General features: G+C 42.2%; 1 protein-coding gene across 12 annotated transcripts in view; it reads right to left on the bottom strand.

Moving 5' to 3' along the window:
* Window positions 1-17,609, bottom strand: part of AAK1 (AP2 associated kinase 1) — a 167,497-nt gene extending 149,888 nt beyond the window's left edge. For 10 of the 12 annotated variants that reach the window (XM_045828862.1, XM_045828866.1, XM_045828864.1 and 7 more), the window contains exons 1-2: window positions 16,594-16,760; window positions 15,886-16,274 (exon numbers count right to left, since the gene is read on the bottom strand). In XM_045828862.1, coding sequence (XP_045684818.1) covers window positions 15,886-16,048 — 163 coding nt within the window. In that variant the 5' untranslated portion in view covers window positions 16,049-16,274; window positions 16,594-16,760. The other 2 variants (XM_045828860.1, XM_045828861.1) reach the window with 2 other exon arrangements.
* Window positions 17,610-17,952: the final 343 nt, after the last annotated feature.

Here is a 17,952-nt window from a genome sequence, read left to right on the forward strand (position 1 = left end):
CTTCTGGTGGAAGTATATATTAGTTTAATCTTTCTGGAGGCTATTTTGTAACATGTATCAAAAGCTAAAATATGCATATCTCTTGATCCAGACATTTCACATTAAAAAAAAAAAATTTACTCTAAGGAATAGAACAAGTACTCAAGGGCTTAAAAAATACTTGTTGCAGTTGTTTTTTAATACCTATAAATAACCCAAATATTGAATAAGAGATTGGTTAAACAAATCACTATACATCCATTCAATGGACTAAAACTGATGATGCAAACATTTAACACAAAAAGATAATTCAGATATATTGCTAAGTGAGAAAGCAGATTGCAGAAGATGATGTGAAGTACATTCTTATTTTTATAAAAATACACAAGTCTGCCCTGGCTAGTATAGCTCAGTGGATTGAGCACGGGCCTGGGAATCAAATGGCTGCCGGTTGATTCCCAGTCAGGGCACATGCCTGGGTTGCAGGCCAGGTCCCCAGCGAGGGGTGCGTGAGAGGCAACCACACATTGATGTTTCTCTCTCTCCTTTCCTTCCCCTCTCTCTAAAAATAAAAATATATAAAATATTTTTTTAAAAATCTACAAAAAATACACGAGCCTGGAAGGTACACACTAAAATGTTAACACTAGTAATATATGGGATTGTGGGTAATTTTCTCTTTTTTGTCTGGCTTTATCTACTAATTTATTCCACTACACTGTGAATTAATTTGTATTAAAAAATAAATAAAAAAAGACTTCTGACCAAGATGGAGGTGTAGGTAGATATACTTTTCCTCCTTGCACAACCAAAAGAAGGACAACAAATTTAAAAACAAAAACCAATCACAACTGCCAGAAAATTGAACTGTATGGATCCAACAACCAAGGTGTTAAAGAAGAAACATTCACCCAGACTGGTAGGAGGGGCAGAAATGGGCAGCTGGAGCAGAGAGGACACATAGCAAGACAGTGGCTAGAGGACCATAGGCAAGGTGGCAGCTGGCAGTCCCACATTTGCATGCAGATAAACCAAGAGGAACAACTGGAAAGCAAAACAAGAGTGTGAAACACAGGATTCCAGCGTAGGGAAATAAGGCCTCAAAACCTCTGGATGTAAAAAACCTGTTGGGGTTGCGGGGGTAGGAGAAACTCCTAACCTCAAAGGAGAGTTCATTGAAGAGACCACAGTGACCTGGAACGTACACAAACCCACCCACCCAGAAATCAGCACCAGAAGGGCCCAATTTGCTTATGGGTAGCAGGGGAAGTGACTGAAAGCCAGCGAGAGCTGAGCAGCAGCATTGTTCCCTCTTAGACCCCTCCCCCACATAGAGCGCCACAACACAGCCACACGGGTTGCCCTGCCCTGGTGCATACCTAAGGCTCAGCCACTTACAACATAACAGGTGTGCCGAAACAAAGAAATATGGCCCAAATGAAAGAACAGATCAAAGCTCCAGAAAAAGAATTAAGTGACAAGGAAATAGCCAACCTATCAGATGCATAGTTCAAAACACTGGTAATCAGGATGCTCACAGAAATGGTTGAGTATGGTTGCAAAAGAGAGGAAAAAGTGAAGGTTATGCGAAGTGAAAGAAAAGAAAATGTACAGGGAACCAACAGTGACAGGAAGGAAACCGGGCCTCAAAGCAATGATTTGGACCAGAAGGAAGAAATAAACATTGAACCAGAACAGAATGAAGAAACAAACAAAAAAAAAAAAACTGAGGAGAAGCTTAGGAACCTCCAGGACAACTTTAAATGTTCCAACATCCAAATCACAAGGGTGCCAGAACGAAAAGAGGAAGAGCAAGAAATTGAAAACTTATTTGAAAAAAATAATGAAGGATAACTTCCCCAAACTGGCAAAGGAAATAGACTTCCAGGAAGTCCAGGAAGCTCAGAGTCCAAAAGAAGTTGGACCCAAGGAAGCACACACCAAGGCACATCATAATTACATTACCTAAGATTAAAGATAAGGAGAGAATCTTGGAAGCAGCAAGAGAAAAGGAGACAGTTACCTACAAAGGAGTGCCCATAAGACTATCAGCTGATTTCTCAAATAACAACAAAAAATAAAAACACTTCAGGCAAGAAGGAGCTGGCGAGAAGTATTCAAAGTCATGAAAGGCAAGGACCTCCATCCAAGATTACTCTATCCAGTAAAGCTTTCATTTAGAATGGAAGGGCAGATAAAATGCTTCCCAGATAAGATCAAGTTAAAGAAGTTCATCATCACCAAGCCCTTACTATATGAAATGTTAAAAGGAGATATCTAAGAAATAGATGATGATCAAAAATATGAACAATAAAATGACAACAAATAACTATCAACAACTGAAATTCAAAATACAAAAACTAAGCAAACAACTAGAACAGGAACAAATTCACAGAAATGGAGATCACATGGAGGGTTATCAGTGGGGAGGTGAAGGGGGGAGAATAGGGGAAAAGATACAGAAATAAGAAGCATAAATGGTAGGTAGAAAATAGATGGTGGGGGGGAGTAAGAATAGTATAGGAAATGGAGAAGCCAAAAAACTTATATGTATGACCCATGGACATGAACTAAGTGGGGAATGAGAGTGGGAGTGGCAATGCAGGGCAGAGGAGAATAAAGAGTAGAAAAAAAATTGGGACAGACGTAATAGCACAATCAATAAAATACACTTAAAAAATAAAAAACTAAAATTAAAATTTAAAAGAGATTTCTTGATTGCTTTCTTCCCTATCAACCATAGGTTATATATGGACTAGCATTCATTTCATTGTTTCAAGTATTCCAGGCCCTAACCCCAAATACTACCTGAGAGTGTCCAGCAGGGCCCTTATTGACAGTGAAACATATATAGCATTAAACAGATTATTATCCTCAGAACTTCTCTGTGGTTTCAAAAAACATAAATCAAATGGTTAAAATGATATTATAGTGGTGCCTAGAACATTGCCTTATATTAAAAGTGTGCAGAAAAGACTGAGGAGGGCAGGTTCAGAAAGTAAGAGAAGGGACAGTGCGCAAAATAAAAAATGGAAACAGGTTAAGTCTCTATGGCAGTGATACTCAACTTTTCACACAAATGGTTATAAACACAATTAATAATAAATATTAAATGGTAACTCATTATCTTTTCAGAACTCAACCTTTCTAAAACAGGATGTGTAAGAAACTGGTTTCTGTGCCAACAAGAGACATAAAGCACATGCTCAGCAGCTCATGTACTTTAATCATAGATGAGACCCTCAAACTCTCACTAAGAGCATCTACTATTACACACAGTTCTAACAAGCTTACACAGCTAGTTTCAAATCCATAGATTAATTGTGGCAAATCAGAGGCACTGATTCAGGAAGGCTCACGGATAACAGCAAGAAGTGACAGCTGACAGTCTCATAAGAATGGAACCAGAAGACATTATAAAACACAAACATGAAATTCAAAAAGCATAGTAACCCAAGGCCATTTTATTCAGGAGCCAACTGTCTTAACTCTTATCAAGCAAAGATCTTATTCAATCTCTAACAAAACAATAACATTCTAACAACAGTGCATTCGAGAAATAAAAGAATAGTAAGATGTTAAGGGCAACTTCACAATCATCTAGTCCTCATTTCACAGACAAGGAACCTGATAGACAGAGTTGGGAAGCAATTTGTCCAGAGAACAGGGCATGGTGGTCACCAGAAAGGTTCATATCAGGAGTACTTTCCACCTATATTATGCTGCCTCATAATCTAGAAGACAGGAAATATGTAATGTATTTCAGAATAAGTCTTATCCAAAATAGTGTATTTTTCAAAGTTGATATACCCTTGGGGGTCAGGAAAACCTATCTTTCCATGAAAAGTCATCTCAAATGGGCTCTCCATATGACCAAGCCAATTTTATCTTTGTCAGTCCTCTCCTTAAACCTAAGGAACTCTTCCACATCCTTCCCTACTCTCTTTAAACCCCACCTTAACTCCCAGGCCACAGCATTCAACAGAAAACAGAAGCTGTGAAGCAAGATCTCCCTCAACTTGCCAAACCCCACCAGTTTTGTTTCTGAACCTATTCTTTCTCCTCTTCCTTCCAGCTCACTTAATAAAGTGCTCTTCCTCCTGTCCAAAGTCATGTCCTTCACCTGTGTTCATGATTCCATCCATAACCTGCCATCACCTCCTCAGCATCATTTCATCAAGAATCCCCCCTGTACTATACATCTCTAACCTCTTCCTCTGCTTCATGTACTCAAGACCCTTCCACCATTAAAAATAACAAATTCCTCCCTGAGTCAGCATCTATATCACTTCCCATTCACTCATTTCACTGCCACCTGGACTCTACTCCATTGCTTCCCTTAAACTGCTCTAACAAAACTCATGAATGATCTCTCTATTTCCAAATCCAATAACCCTTTCTGATTTTTAACCCCCCAAAGTATCCACCCCTCCTTCTTTTAAATCTACTTAATATTCATTTTCATCACTCCCTGTCTCCTGATTCTACATCTATAGCTTTGATTATTCCTTTTGCCCTCTTATGTGCTCACTCATTCATTCAACTGGTTTTCACTGAGCTCCTCAAATGGCACTACACTAGACACTGGGGATATAGTGATAAACAAGTGAGTCAACATTTCTGCTTTCAGGAAAGTGAAATTCTTGCAGAGAGAGAGAAACAATGAGCTAGAAAATTATTTGACACATGCTACCTGGCAAAATGAAACATTATGGGTTCCTCATATTGGATGGTCAAGGAAGTCTCTTCTGAGGTAAGATTTAACTATGATCTGAATGGCCAGAATCAGAAACCAACCACAGAAAGAGCAGGAGGAAGAACATCCCAGACAAAGGGACCAGCTAAGCCCAAGACACTAAAGAGGAAATAATGTTAAGTGCTGAAAAAGACAGAGATGAATCATTGTGGCGAAGAAGCATACTGGCTGAGGTGAGGAGAGATACAAGCTCTTGCAGGCGTTGCAGGTCAGAGTGAGGAGTCTGGGTTTTTTTCTAGGCGTGCTCCTCTTCCTCTACCTGCCCCTCATACACTGATGATCCCAGGAAATCTACCCACAGCTGCTTCTCTCTTTTTCCACGTGGTCTCCTTGAGAGATCTCATTTCATTTCAGTTTTCATTAATACCACACACTTACAAGACAATTCCCACCAAACTTTTCTCTCAAATCTAGGCCAGTCCTATCCAACAGTGTCCTGAACTATATATATCCACATTGGATTTCCATTGGTGCTTCATGGTTAAAAGTCCAAAACGAAAGTATTCTCTTTCCCTCGTACACTGTTCTTTCTTTCTTTTTATTGATACCACCATCTACCCAGTCACTGAAGCCAGAAGTCCAACATTACTCTCACCCCCAACATCTAATTATTAACACTGATTTTTCCAGTGGAAGGGGAAGATACGAAAGAAGCCAAGCAAAAAAGGAATGGAATCCTTCACCTCCGATGATAATGACACCTCCCATTATGGCTCATACACGGGCCCAGGTTAACAATCCATCTCAGGTGTGTTGCCTTAGGCCCAGCTACACAAGTCTAACGCTTCAACCTAATCAAACCAACCCTGATGGTCCCTCCCAAATGGTCTCAACAGAAACTATACAACTTAAAAATCATATCTGACTTAGAAAAGATCTTCAAGATGACCCAGTGATCTCCTTATTTAAGGAAAAACATGCTCAGAGGAGGAAAATGATGTGTCCAAGATCACTGAGGAGACCAGACAATCTACTTCCTTTAGCTGTTTACTCATATTCCATGATCAAACCCTAGGAACTGAACTCGAATGTATGGACTTGGACATTATTCCATCATATCACCTTAAAATCAATGCCAGAATTGCTGAGTAGGTAGACAGGCACTTAACCCATTTGTTATTATTAACATAACATATGAGTATTCTAAAACTGTGATTTTAAAAGAAAAAGAAAATACTTCATCTTCTGGGAAATTCTGTATTATTTAAAAGCAACTTCTTTCAAGTGAATTCTCATCATTGATCAAAAAGAGCCACCGAGAGGTGACCTTCCGACAAGGTCACAGAGCTCACAGGCCAAACTACGAAGCATAATATACTGTTGATCCCTCTTTTCATTTCACCTTTCTGAAATTAGCAAGAACAGGGAGAAACAGGTGCCTATCTATAGTCTAAGTGCTATATTCAGTGATCAGTTTAGACATCACCTCTCTAGAGTCAATTTATAACTGAGCTGCTAGAGCCATACTTATGAACCTTTTAAAAACCATATCCTCCTTGATAATTATAAAAATCTCATGTCCTCTCCCTAGCCTAGCCCCTTAAGTCTACAATATTTGCCTCTTAAGAAGGTATACCATCATTCCCCCTCCTCTTTAAAGTTCCCTTCTTTCCTTGCAGGATGAGAGTTTATCCGTGCTTTTCAAATTACACAGTCCCCTCCTAACTGTACCCTGCTCCCATACTCACTGCCCCAAATATAAGTTGAAAAATCACTGCCCTAATTTACTGTGGACCAACAACCATCACAAGCTAGAAAATATCTGAGGTTTTGATACCTGACCTAATCTTCTTCATCTTCACAATATAGCATTTGAACAGTTTTAGAATTCCTTTATATAGTTAAGGTACTTATACCTTATATTGCTACCTTTGAGATTGATAGTATTAGTAACCCACAACTGAAGCTAATCAATAAAAAAAATTACATGGTTTTCTGGGAGGTATTTCACTTAGCTTTGAACTTGTCATTTTCAATTTTACCGAAAACCTAAAAGATTCAATAGTTCTTATTATTGTAATAAGGTCCCAAACATAAATCTATTATATTATCAAAATAAAGATAAGAGAGGTCTATGGATTTCAAATTTGTCTGGTATGTAGTGCCTGGGCAGTGAATCTGAATTAGTACTGATTTGTTGTGTTATTCATTTAATTTATTCTCTAGTACCCACTGTTGACCTGTTCAAATTTAAGAGTCCTGGATTGGATACAAAGTAAACCTAAGGTTTACACCCTGCCTGGAAGAAACACTTGTATCTAACCTTGGAAAGTAGATACAAATGATACAAAGTAGATACAAAACAAGTAGATGCTAAGGAGCAAAATAAAACTGAAATTATGGACCCAAAACAGTCAACATAGCCAGCAAGAATGACAGGCAGCCGAGGACAGGAGAGATGCCCCACTTTGGTAGGTGTGGTGAATACTAGGGTTAGGTAGGACAAAGGTTAGGTGGGATTAAGATAGGTGGGTGGGGAAGGGGAAGATATCTAGGTAAAGGGAACAATACGAGTAAAAGCATCGGAAAGAACTAAATCCTTGGTAAATGGGAGATGAGGAGTGCACAGGCCTAACTGAAGCAAGGGACCTGTGTTCGAAGCAGAAGGACTTGAAGCTGGATAGGCAGCTGGGGTCAGGCATTCCTCCGGGGCAGAGAGACCCGTCAAAACTAATAGCAACTTGACAGGGGAAATTTTCCTAATACAGATGGCTTTCAAGCAGGAAAAAAATCAAACCACAAAATCTATCTGAGATTCTCTATCTTCTCTTTATTCCTCATCCTGGGGTTGGTAGATACTCTGAAATTTTAAATATATATATCCATATCTACCTATCTTCAATCACCAGGACTCTAATTCTTCCAGTTTATACAAACAGCAAAATAAATATTGCCTGATTAAAACAAAATTCAGCCCTTGCTGGTGTGCCTCAGTGGATGGAGTGCAGCCCTGCAAACCAAAAGGTTGCCAGTTCAATTCCCAGTCAGGGCACATGTTTGGGTTGTAGGTCAGGTCCCTAGTTGGGGAAGTGCAAGAGGCAACTGATCACTATTTCCTCACACATCACTGTTTCTCTCCCCCTCTTTCTCCTTCCCTTCCCCTCTCTCTGAAAAATAAATATATAAAATCTTTTTTTAAAAAATTTAAAAAGTTACCATTTACAGACTGCTAACTACAATATATGCTAGGCACTACACTAAGTGTTTTTGTGTAATTTTATGCAAAATATATGCAAATTGTTAGGACTCCTTTATCCTAACAATTGGTTGCCTCCCATACGATCCCAGACTGGGGGTTGTATGTGCTGGAACCAGGGATTGAACCTGCAATCTAGGTATGTGCCCTAACCAGAAATGAACCCACAACCTTTCGGTTGGGATGACACTCCAACTGTGGTTCTAATCCTTAAAACCACAAATATTATCTACATTTTATAAATAAGAAGCTTGGATCTTTGTAAGTTGCCCAACATCACAGAGACAGGTCCAGGGTTCAAGGCAAGGGCTGCCTACCTCCAATTCCCTTGCTTTTAAACCACCACAAATAGCACTAACCTTGAAAGTCATCTCCTGGGGAGAACATCATAGTGCTCCCTTTATCCCAGAGGTACAGGGGGAGAAAAACAGTACTGGATATCAGGTTTTCCCCAGTCATTACTGAGTTACACCTTCTTGTCAAACCAAGACTTTTTTCATAGCCAAAACGCCAGATACAATTATTTCTTCCAGTGCTGCCCTCCTCATGTCCACCAAGATTCCCAGACTTCTAAAAATAGTAGAGAACAAAGATCCGAAGAACAGGGTAGGTGACCCACATGGGAAATTAAACAAGTCTAACAAACCTGTAAGATAATCATTACTTCTGAGCCAAGAAGATTCACTGACCAGGGAAAATGATGACTTAAGGGTACCAGCAGGAATCCTGCCACCTCTGTATATTGTAGCTCAGGCCCCACTCCTCCCAGAAGGGCCCAACTGATGAGCCCCGAGTCCTCTTCCTTCTTCCTGTCCCCAAAAGGTAATAAACTCTCCATTTTGTTCTCAAATTCATGCTCAGTACCAGAGGCACAAACGTCTTTCTTTCATCCTAAAGATCCCAGCACAAGAACTGTAAGCATCCTTAAAAACAGGCAACAAATTGCATGGCATTATACTGCTTTCTCCAAGGTTCAAGTCCTAGATGAAAGGCATCATTATGGGAGATCATTTTAACTACAAATGCTAATCTAATATCAATGCTACACTTGGCCTTCTATTATAAAAATATAGGGATGCCATAAACTCTTTCATCCAATAATCTCTTGGTTCTTCAGATATCACAAATAACAAAGCTTCAATTGGCATTGCCATCCATTATCTGCCAAGCTTAACTCAGAGCCCAAGGAGAAAACTGACCAGCTCAAGCTCATTCACATACAGCAGACCTCAAATAAAATTCCAGATGTTTACTCTTTCAACTTTGTTCCAACTTGAGGAACTCACCCTCTGCCAAAGTGGGAGTCTCACCCATCAGACTCCTTTATCCTAACAATTGGCTATAGAACTGAGGTGGTTTAAAGTACACATAATAGGCTAAATAACAATAAAGATAAAAGACTAATAGTAATAAAGATAATAATGGAGGGAGTAAGTAGGCACAGAATTCTGTAGCCAATATTACCTGAATGTGCTAATATTCATTATTCCCAAGTGATTAAAAAATCACACAGAATGAAAAGGCTTTTTCTGTTTGGGTATAAACACAGAACATACGATTTACTATGGAGGTAATATTGTTCCTCAAAAGAGACCAAAGATGTTGCAATATTTACTTCAGTTTTACTAAGAATATACTATATGCAAACACGCTGAACTTGGTATGTTCCCTAAAACAAAGTTCTTCGAAGAAGAGGTTCCAGAGAAGAAACTCTTTTAAGAGCCTTAAGATGGGTAAGAACAAGCCATCTTCACGAAATCTTTCCTAACCATTTCAGTCCTCACTGACTTCCTTCTCCTCAATCAGTCCTTCCAAGATTTGAGACTACACCACACACTCCAGCATTTTAATAGCTATTGTCTTGTAGGGTGCACTTATTTCTTGTGTGTTGGTTATCATGTCAATTAGGAAGGCAAGAGTCAAGTCTCCTGTATCTTCTCAGTTTGGCATGGCAAGATGACTTAAATTTATATAGTCATTGGTGTCTCTTGACTACTTTCTTGTACGGCACAGTTCTGGACCAAAGGAAAGGTCATCTCAAAACATACAGCCCCCAGCAAGCAATGAGCGCACTTTCTGCTTCTGTGTCTTTGGCCATGCTGTTCTCTCTGCCTAGAATGTTCTTTCAACCTTGTCGACCTAGTAATAAGTTCCTGGTTTGTGTTGTTTGCTTGTTTGTTTTATTTTGCTTTGTTTTAATTCTCACCCAAGGACATTTTTTCACTGCTTCTAAAAAGAGAGGAAGGAAGAGAAACATTGATGTGAGGGAGAAATATCAATTGGTTGCCTCCCATACGATCCCAGACTGGGGGTTGTATGTGCTGGAACCAGGGATTGAACCCACAATCTAGGTATGTGCCCTGACCAGAAATGAACTCACAACCTTTTGGTTGGGATAACACTCCAACTGAGCCACATCAGCCAGGGCAGTAAGTTCTTGTTTTTGAAGACATACCTCAAATATCACCCTCCTTTAGCTTTCCTTGACTACTCCTCACCCCATAAAATTAATTGCTCCCTCATGTCTGTTCCCCTAGGCCTTTTACATCCTTAGAGCTATTTGCTCATATGTCTGAAGTTCAACAACTGTGAGCTCAAGGCAGAGTGTGTCTTATTTATCATTGCATTGATATCCTACACTTAGTGAGTACTTAATAACAGTTACTGAATATGGCAATGAATGAACCAACAAACCATAATCTCCCAATTTATCCTGCAGTAGTTCCTTCCCCTGCACCAAAAAATGACTCCAGAAAAGTAGACTAAAAGTTACTCTTTGCTACTTCAAAGTGCTACGTTCTACTTCAGTAGACAATACCACTTCTATTATTATCATTGTTTGGCTCTTTCAGATGCAGATGTCACAGTTATTTCTTAAACAGGCTCAGGAAGCACTTACCCTCTGAAGAGTACAAGATGAAGGTAGATGGTGTTAGTCCCCTGCATGAAGTGTCAACTGTCAAATATTACTAGCTAAAATGACTGCTCTGATGCAGTAATGTTTTTCATGTGTACTTTATTAATATTTATCAAGCTTTTCTTGTGTATCCTACATGCAGTTTTAGCTACTGAGGTATGAGTGTATGCCTCCTCCATACTCTCCCACTCAAAACCCACATGAAACTGTCTCTCCCTTTTCTGTCATTAAATGAGCATGACTTTGTTAGGAAGACCAAAGGAAAGACCATGCAATTGCTTATTCTAGATTTCACTTCTGAATTCTAGATTTGGCTATATTTAGCAAAGCTATAACTGTCCTCATGCCTGAAGCCAGGAAGAAGACACCATTCACAAACCACCCCCTGAAAATCTGCAGTTGCCACTGACAAACCAGACTTCCCAGCAGGCAGACATCTGAAGTGGGAGGCATCAAATTGGTTTTGCATCAAGAAAAGACCTCAGGTACTTTTAACTCACCCCTCTGCCTGGTACTAAAGCTCTCCATAACCTTATTTCCTTTCCTTTTCTCTCCAACATACCTTCTGCTCTGGTCAAACATCCTCATTATCTCCCCTGGCAACTCCTTCCTGAAACAGTGGTCTCACTCCCTACCTGCTTCCGCTTCAAGCTTTCTGCTTTTCTTTGAACCTTCAGGACCACTCCTTCCCCAGACACTAGCCACTCCCTTGCCCCAAGTGCTAAGTGAATACCTATTCAATCGTTACTCAAAAGGCCCAGAGCCACTGAAGAAAGTGAGCAGCAAGCACATCCAGGGAACAAATTGTAAAATTATTTCCTTGTACCATTCCACATTCTTCTTTCCTTGATGCTGAAGGGAAACTTGTACTAACCAAAATGATAACACTAAATTAGTCAGTATTCCCAGAACTTATGAGTACAGCTTCACCACTCCACACTTTCACATATGCTGTTCTCTCTGCTTACAAGACCTCAGGTAAAGGTAACCCTCATCTGGAACATCTGCTAGGCAATTTCCATTCCTGTTCAAAGAGCACTTCATCTATAAATTCTCATCCCCAGGCCCTTTCTCTTTATCATCTCATATGGTCTCTTTAACACCTACTATCCACCAAGGGCCTGGGGATGCTAAGTGCTGGACACTTACCTTACGGTTATTTGTTGGTCTGTGAGTTCCACAAGAGCTGAGCCCAAATCTCACTCATCTTATAGTTCTGATCTAATACAGTGCCTGCCATAAAGAAGGCACTAACAAACATACGCTAAATGAATACATGCATGCAGTATATTGATACCACCACCATGTTATACATACATCATGTATATACATTTGATTTTTTAGCTAATTTCACAAACATTTTTAAACCTCACTCTCTTGTGCTGTAGGTAGAAGAAACTGTCAAAGTTTACTGATTTGAAGACTTAACTCAGTAGTTCTCATTAGCCCTAGACCTCGATTCCTTTGGTGCAGGTGAGAAACTGTTCTAAAGGGCCACCTTGTCCACCGTATATAGAACTGAAACAGTCTGGAATGTTGTCTGGAACACAGTAGGTATTCAACACACATTTACTTATGGTTTAGTAAAGCCCTCATATAAGGCCTTAGATATAAGGCCTCATATAGCTAAGGTGGGGTATGATAAAAGCAGAGCTTCTCAGTCCTCTTTAAGCATTGCTCCAGTTTTCCCACTGAGCTCATTCTGGAAGCTTACACAAAATCTTCCCTTAACTTCACATGCCTATTACATCAGACATGATTTAGCCTCTTGTTCTGGCATCTTTGCTGAGGAAGCTAAAGAAAAAATATACTCCCTTGCACCCAGCCTAGAGATAGCCATATTCCTCTGAACTCATGACTCAGAGCCTTCATTTCCCCCAAGACGAACAAGCCCCCTCTAGACTAGTCAGTGCAACTAGGCAAGCAGAGCTGATGTTGCTGATGGCAGGCCAGGCACTCTCCTGTCTTACTTCAATACCTCCTCCTCAGGGTGCTTGCAATTCCTCACTATAAAGCATAGACCAACACCCACATTAGGGAAAAAGGGATGATTGGTGGGATATGGAGGTAATAAATTCTGTGTTTGAAGCCCACCACACCATCCCTCCCTGAACTGCCTGGCAACTGCCCTGGGCACTTGCTGCACAACTCTTATCAACCCTAGGCAATTCTGGCTGGGACTGGTAGCCAGGTCAGCACCTGACACCTCAAACAGAAGAGGGTCCAGGAAGGAACATGACTATCCAAAACTTCTGTTGACCCTTCAAAGAGCTGATGAGACTTCTGCAAAGAACACCTGGCTCTGTCCGCCCACAATGGGGGGAAAAAAATTCCTGAAGATTCCTGTAGCCACACTAGCCTTCACACTGCCACTCTCACTCCCACTTAACTATATGTATGATGTAATGGTGCTAGTAAATAAGGGCTACCATTTACCAAACACCTGAAACAAATGTTAAATAATTCATTGCCTCATATCATCTTCAAGACCACTCCACAGGACAGTGGTTCTTAAACTTTAACTTGCATCAGAATCACTCCAAGAACTTGTTAAAGCCCTATACCCATGGTTTGTGGAATGGGCCTGAGCATTTGCAAGCTCCCAGATATTGCTCCTGATCCAGGCTCCATGGTTTAAGATCTGCCCACAGGAAAACAGAGATTCAAGAAAGGTTTAAAATGTCTTACCTAAGGTTTCACAGCTAGTAAAGAACAGGTCCAGAATTTGAACCTAGTTATGCCTGACTTCACAGGGCTGATAACCATGCTGTTGTATGTGTGAATGTTTGCCTTGTATTCCCAAATTCACTGACAGCTCCTTAAAGGCAGACATTACACTTTAGAGCTCCCCATGTCCCTCTCAAGAACTTAGTGATGCCTTTGTATTTGGTAAGTGCTACAAATACTTTGTATACTGGCTCCTACATAGCCACATGTCTAAGGGTCACATTTTCAAACTCAGTTCTACTCAAAAAACCATAGAGGGCAATATTGACAGACCTGGTCTTACATGAGACTCTCTCTTATTACTCTGAGTCTTTGTCTATGATTCACAATACCTAGGTAACTCCTACTCATTCTTTAGCCAGTCACTTCCTGTAGAAAGCAATTCTTGGCTCTCTAAAATTGGGGGCCACCCTAAGTTTATCTCCATGATAGCACGTCACTCATTCTAACTGGCTATTTCCTATCTCTCAAAGTAGTTTGTAAACTCCAGCATCTAGTTCTATATCATATCCCCGGAGCCTAGCACAGTGCCTGGCACATCAAAGACACTCCACAATTGTTTGCTGAATGAATGAATGAATGAATGGACAGCTACAAGCCCTAAGTTTCACTTAAAAATAATGCATGATGTGTATTTTTCAGGGATGAATTCTGGGGAAGAAGAGAGCAGCCTAGATAACAAAGACCAATTTTGCCTTTTCTCTTTCCCATCGCACAGACTGAGAACAGGCACCACTTAGGGTAACACTGTCTACAGTGAGACAATATCCGAGCTGAACAAAATGCTCCTGGGTCAGCAGAGGCCATTCAGAGGAATGGAAAGAGCTATGCACTCCATCATTCCTCCCAATTTCTCTTACACGCTCTCCTCCATTTCTCCATCCCAATGCAGTCAAGGGCTTTGGCACAGGGATGAAAGAGACAGATCAGACTCAAGGGTGCGGATCTGGCAGCCAACACAGAAGCATCTCCCATCCTGCATCAAAGCCCACAATTGTGGAAAGATCCAGAGGGACAGTGACTCAGGCCCCAGATTAAGTCCAGCTAGAGCTACACTGAAAATGGAAGAACGATAATTTCACAAGGACATTTTCAGACCTTTTTAAAAACAGTGTTTTTAAAGCAAAGGCTTCAACCCTAACCCAAGAACACTGGGCCCTGCTGAATCCACTGCTTAGACAAGCTGAGAGCCAAACACAGCTTCTTCTTCCTCCCAACCTGCCCGCAGGCATTTCCCAGGCCCTGGTTGGAACTCTTGCTTCAACCTTAGCTTACAAAAAGTCTCCTTCCCCAGTTCCACCAACATTTGCAGCAATAGAGGCCTTCCCTTCCCCCACCCCCTTGCAGCAGATAACACAACCTAGAGTAGATTGGCCCCATCCAATTAGTTTGAAGAGCTTCATGCCAAGGAAATTGCTGCTTTTTTAAAAAATAAAAGCACACTACATAGGCAATGGGCTGTAAAAAGTATGAGTCTGGTATAATTACGAAGGTCGAGGTTAAGGTTACCAAAAGAGGCATGCAAAGATTTCCAGAAGGTCTGGGAACTAAAAGTATAGATTTAGATGTGGAATTTGCACAGCAAATACAGCAGATCTAAATAACATACCCAATACAGAAAAAGGAAAAAATCAGATGCCACTCTCAAGTAATTCTTTCAGCATTAAAAAAACAACAACAACAACCTGAAACAGAAGGAAGAGGGGCCTATTGACTGATTTCAAAATAACCACATTCATTTCATGTAATATCTGTTATCTTAGCTACATCCTGAGGACCTGATTACAGTTGGGTCAAGAAACCTCATCAAACTCACCAAGAGACTTAGCTCTCAGAAAAACATTTCCATTTTCTGAAAATCCTCTCTTCTTTCCACTGCCTGCTCATGGCAATGGGAAAGTTGGGTAGAAGAAAAAGAAAGGGAAACCCCTCTCCAGCCCTCACATCAATTATTTCAAGTTTTAGGAGAATGACAAGCCCATCACCCTACATTTGATGTAAAGCTTCATACTTTCACACCTAGGTTTTTCTCACCTGATCTTCAAGATTTGGTGTGTCAATGTTTTCTTAAAAATAAAATAAAAGACCACTGAGGTAAACATGTCCAGCAACCTCCCCCTGCCTCATAAACCCTGGCACTTTCAAATCTCAATTTTAAATTTCTCAAGGACATTGATTCACAGGGCACGGGAAGGGGAAGGGAGTGTCAACTGGTCAAAATCCATTCATACATTCAACAACTAGAAACCAGAATCGTGCTGCATCAACCCAAGATTTTCATTTACGGCGCACTTAAGAGTCCTACCGTACCTTCTGCCAACACTTCGTCCACAGTGACCTGCTGTCGCCCAATGCCAAAGACCCTTCCGATGTAACCACTGCCCAGGCCCGAGGTGCTGCCCCCTCCTCCGCTGGAGCCGGAGCCCAGGCCAGAGCTGCCTTGCTCTCGCCGGGAGTCAAAAAACTTCTTCATCTTGCGAATAGGACGCAGTAAAGCAAAATACCGACAGCTTCTAGATTTTTTTTTTTTTTAAGAAAACAAGAGATCCAAGGATTTCTTCTCGGATTTCAGTTCGGAGAGGAGCCACCCGAATCCAGCCGTGGGGGTGGGGGCTGAGGGAGGATGGCTATAAGAATATGCGCGTCAATTGCGTGGTGGTCCCCTCCTCCTCAAAAGAGCGATTCGTGTAAGTTTAAACCTGTGATGACAGAGGAAGAGAGACAGGATGAATCAGTAACATACTTAAAAAATTCAACTGCTGAGTCTTAGAGGGAGCAAAAGCCATCAACCTGGGGAAATGCTTGCTTGCTGCATTTTCTTAACGAGAAAAACCCTGGGGCTGAAAACGCGTCCTCGGCCCCCAAACCTGGGACCCTGTGCCCGGGGCTCGGAAAAAAGGAGGAATTCGGGCCGCCTGGAACAGCGCCGACTCAGCGGGCCACTGGTGCCCCCCAATCCGTCCCGCTCCTCCCCGGTCTCCCCACCTCCCCTCGAGGCAGCATCCCGGCAGCACCCACTTGAGAAGGCTCGACGACCGGCGCCCAGCTACCAGCCCCGCAACATTGTCACGGCCGCCAGGCCTGCCTGCGTGGGGGAAAGGAGGCGGCGCTGCAGCGAGAGCCGGGCCGTGTACGGCACCCGCCCGCCCGCCAGCTGATCCTCGAAGCGCCCGGCGGAGACTGACCCGCCGCCCCTCCCCCGCGCGCGCTCCCGCTCAGCTCCATCCACCCAACCAGGAAGTGAACCACCGCCGGAAGTGCCTCTCCGGGTAGCGCGGCTAAGCCTGGGCCCACCTACCACCGCCTCTCTGTCGCGACAGATGGGAAGGGGTCGTCAGAAAGAACCGGACTAGGGAAAGGGGGTCTCGGTGCAGAGAGTTTTGGAAAAGAACATCGATCTCGCCCAATCCGCAGGTCACCTCGGGAGAGGTAGTTTGGCGCACCCCAGCGGTTGTACTACAATTCCCAGGATGTCCTGGAGAAGCCAGCAAGGCGGTGGCCCCCCGGTCCTCGAAGGTGGTTAGTGGGGTGGTGCATTTGTGGAGATTCGGTTATTTGAATACATCCGGTAAAAAAAAACTGCCAGGGACTCGGGTTTCCACCCTGCGGCATGTTCCACCCTTCTGGAGCCATCTTATTTGCGGCTTGAACTCCTGGCACAAGGGATTCTGGGGTTTGTGGTTTCCAAATGGGTCAAGATTGACACTTGAAGGACACAGCGCAACCGCTTATCCCCCTAGCCAGTCCTGCCTGGGCAGAAGGTGGAAGCCCAATGGTGATCAGAAGAATTTTGCTGGCAGTTGATATAAGGACCACACCCTAACGTAAATGAAACCAGTGCCTTTCTGTCCCCAACTTAAAAGCCTCCTTTGGTCCCAGATGTTATTGAAAACCGGCTCCGCATTCAGCTCTGAGCTTTGCACTGCGAGAACGCTTAGTAACTCAGTGGCCGGTCTGAGAATCTACAGGCACGACTAAAACCGAGAAACTGACAAGGTGTGTGCAGGACAGATACTGGGTATCAGGAAATATGACCCCTTAGCGCTGACCCCAAACTTTGAGGTTCGTCTGCTGGCGGTGACCCTAAATTCTTCCACCTTTGCTGATGCTGACCCCCTCCCACACAAGATCCATAGGCTGACCTGTTATATATTTTTCTCCCCTCTTGATGCTTATTTTACCCTGATATCACCTGAGTGCCGGGGATGGGAGATAGACCATGCGATTTTTATCTGTCAAATGCAGAAGATTTGCATCGCCGGTCAGTCGGTCCCCTTCTCCATCCCTGGATTTCCAGATAGAGATTGACAAGTCCCAGCTCCCCGCCCCCCCCCCAAGAAAAACATGATTTTTCTAACCCCTGAATACAGGTTATTT

Source organism: Phyllostomus hastatus, unplaced genomic scaffold (assembly GCF_019186645.2).
Source record: "Phyllostomus hastatus isolate PE091 unplaced genomic scaffold, TTU_PhHast_1.1 phas_scaffold_78, whole genome shotgun sequence".
In the NCBI taxonomy this organism is placed as follows: Eukaryota; Metazoa; Chordata; class Mammalia; order Chiroptera; family Phyllostomidae; genus Phyllostomus; species Phyllostomus hastatus.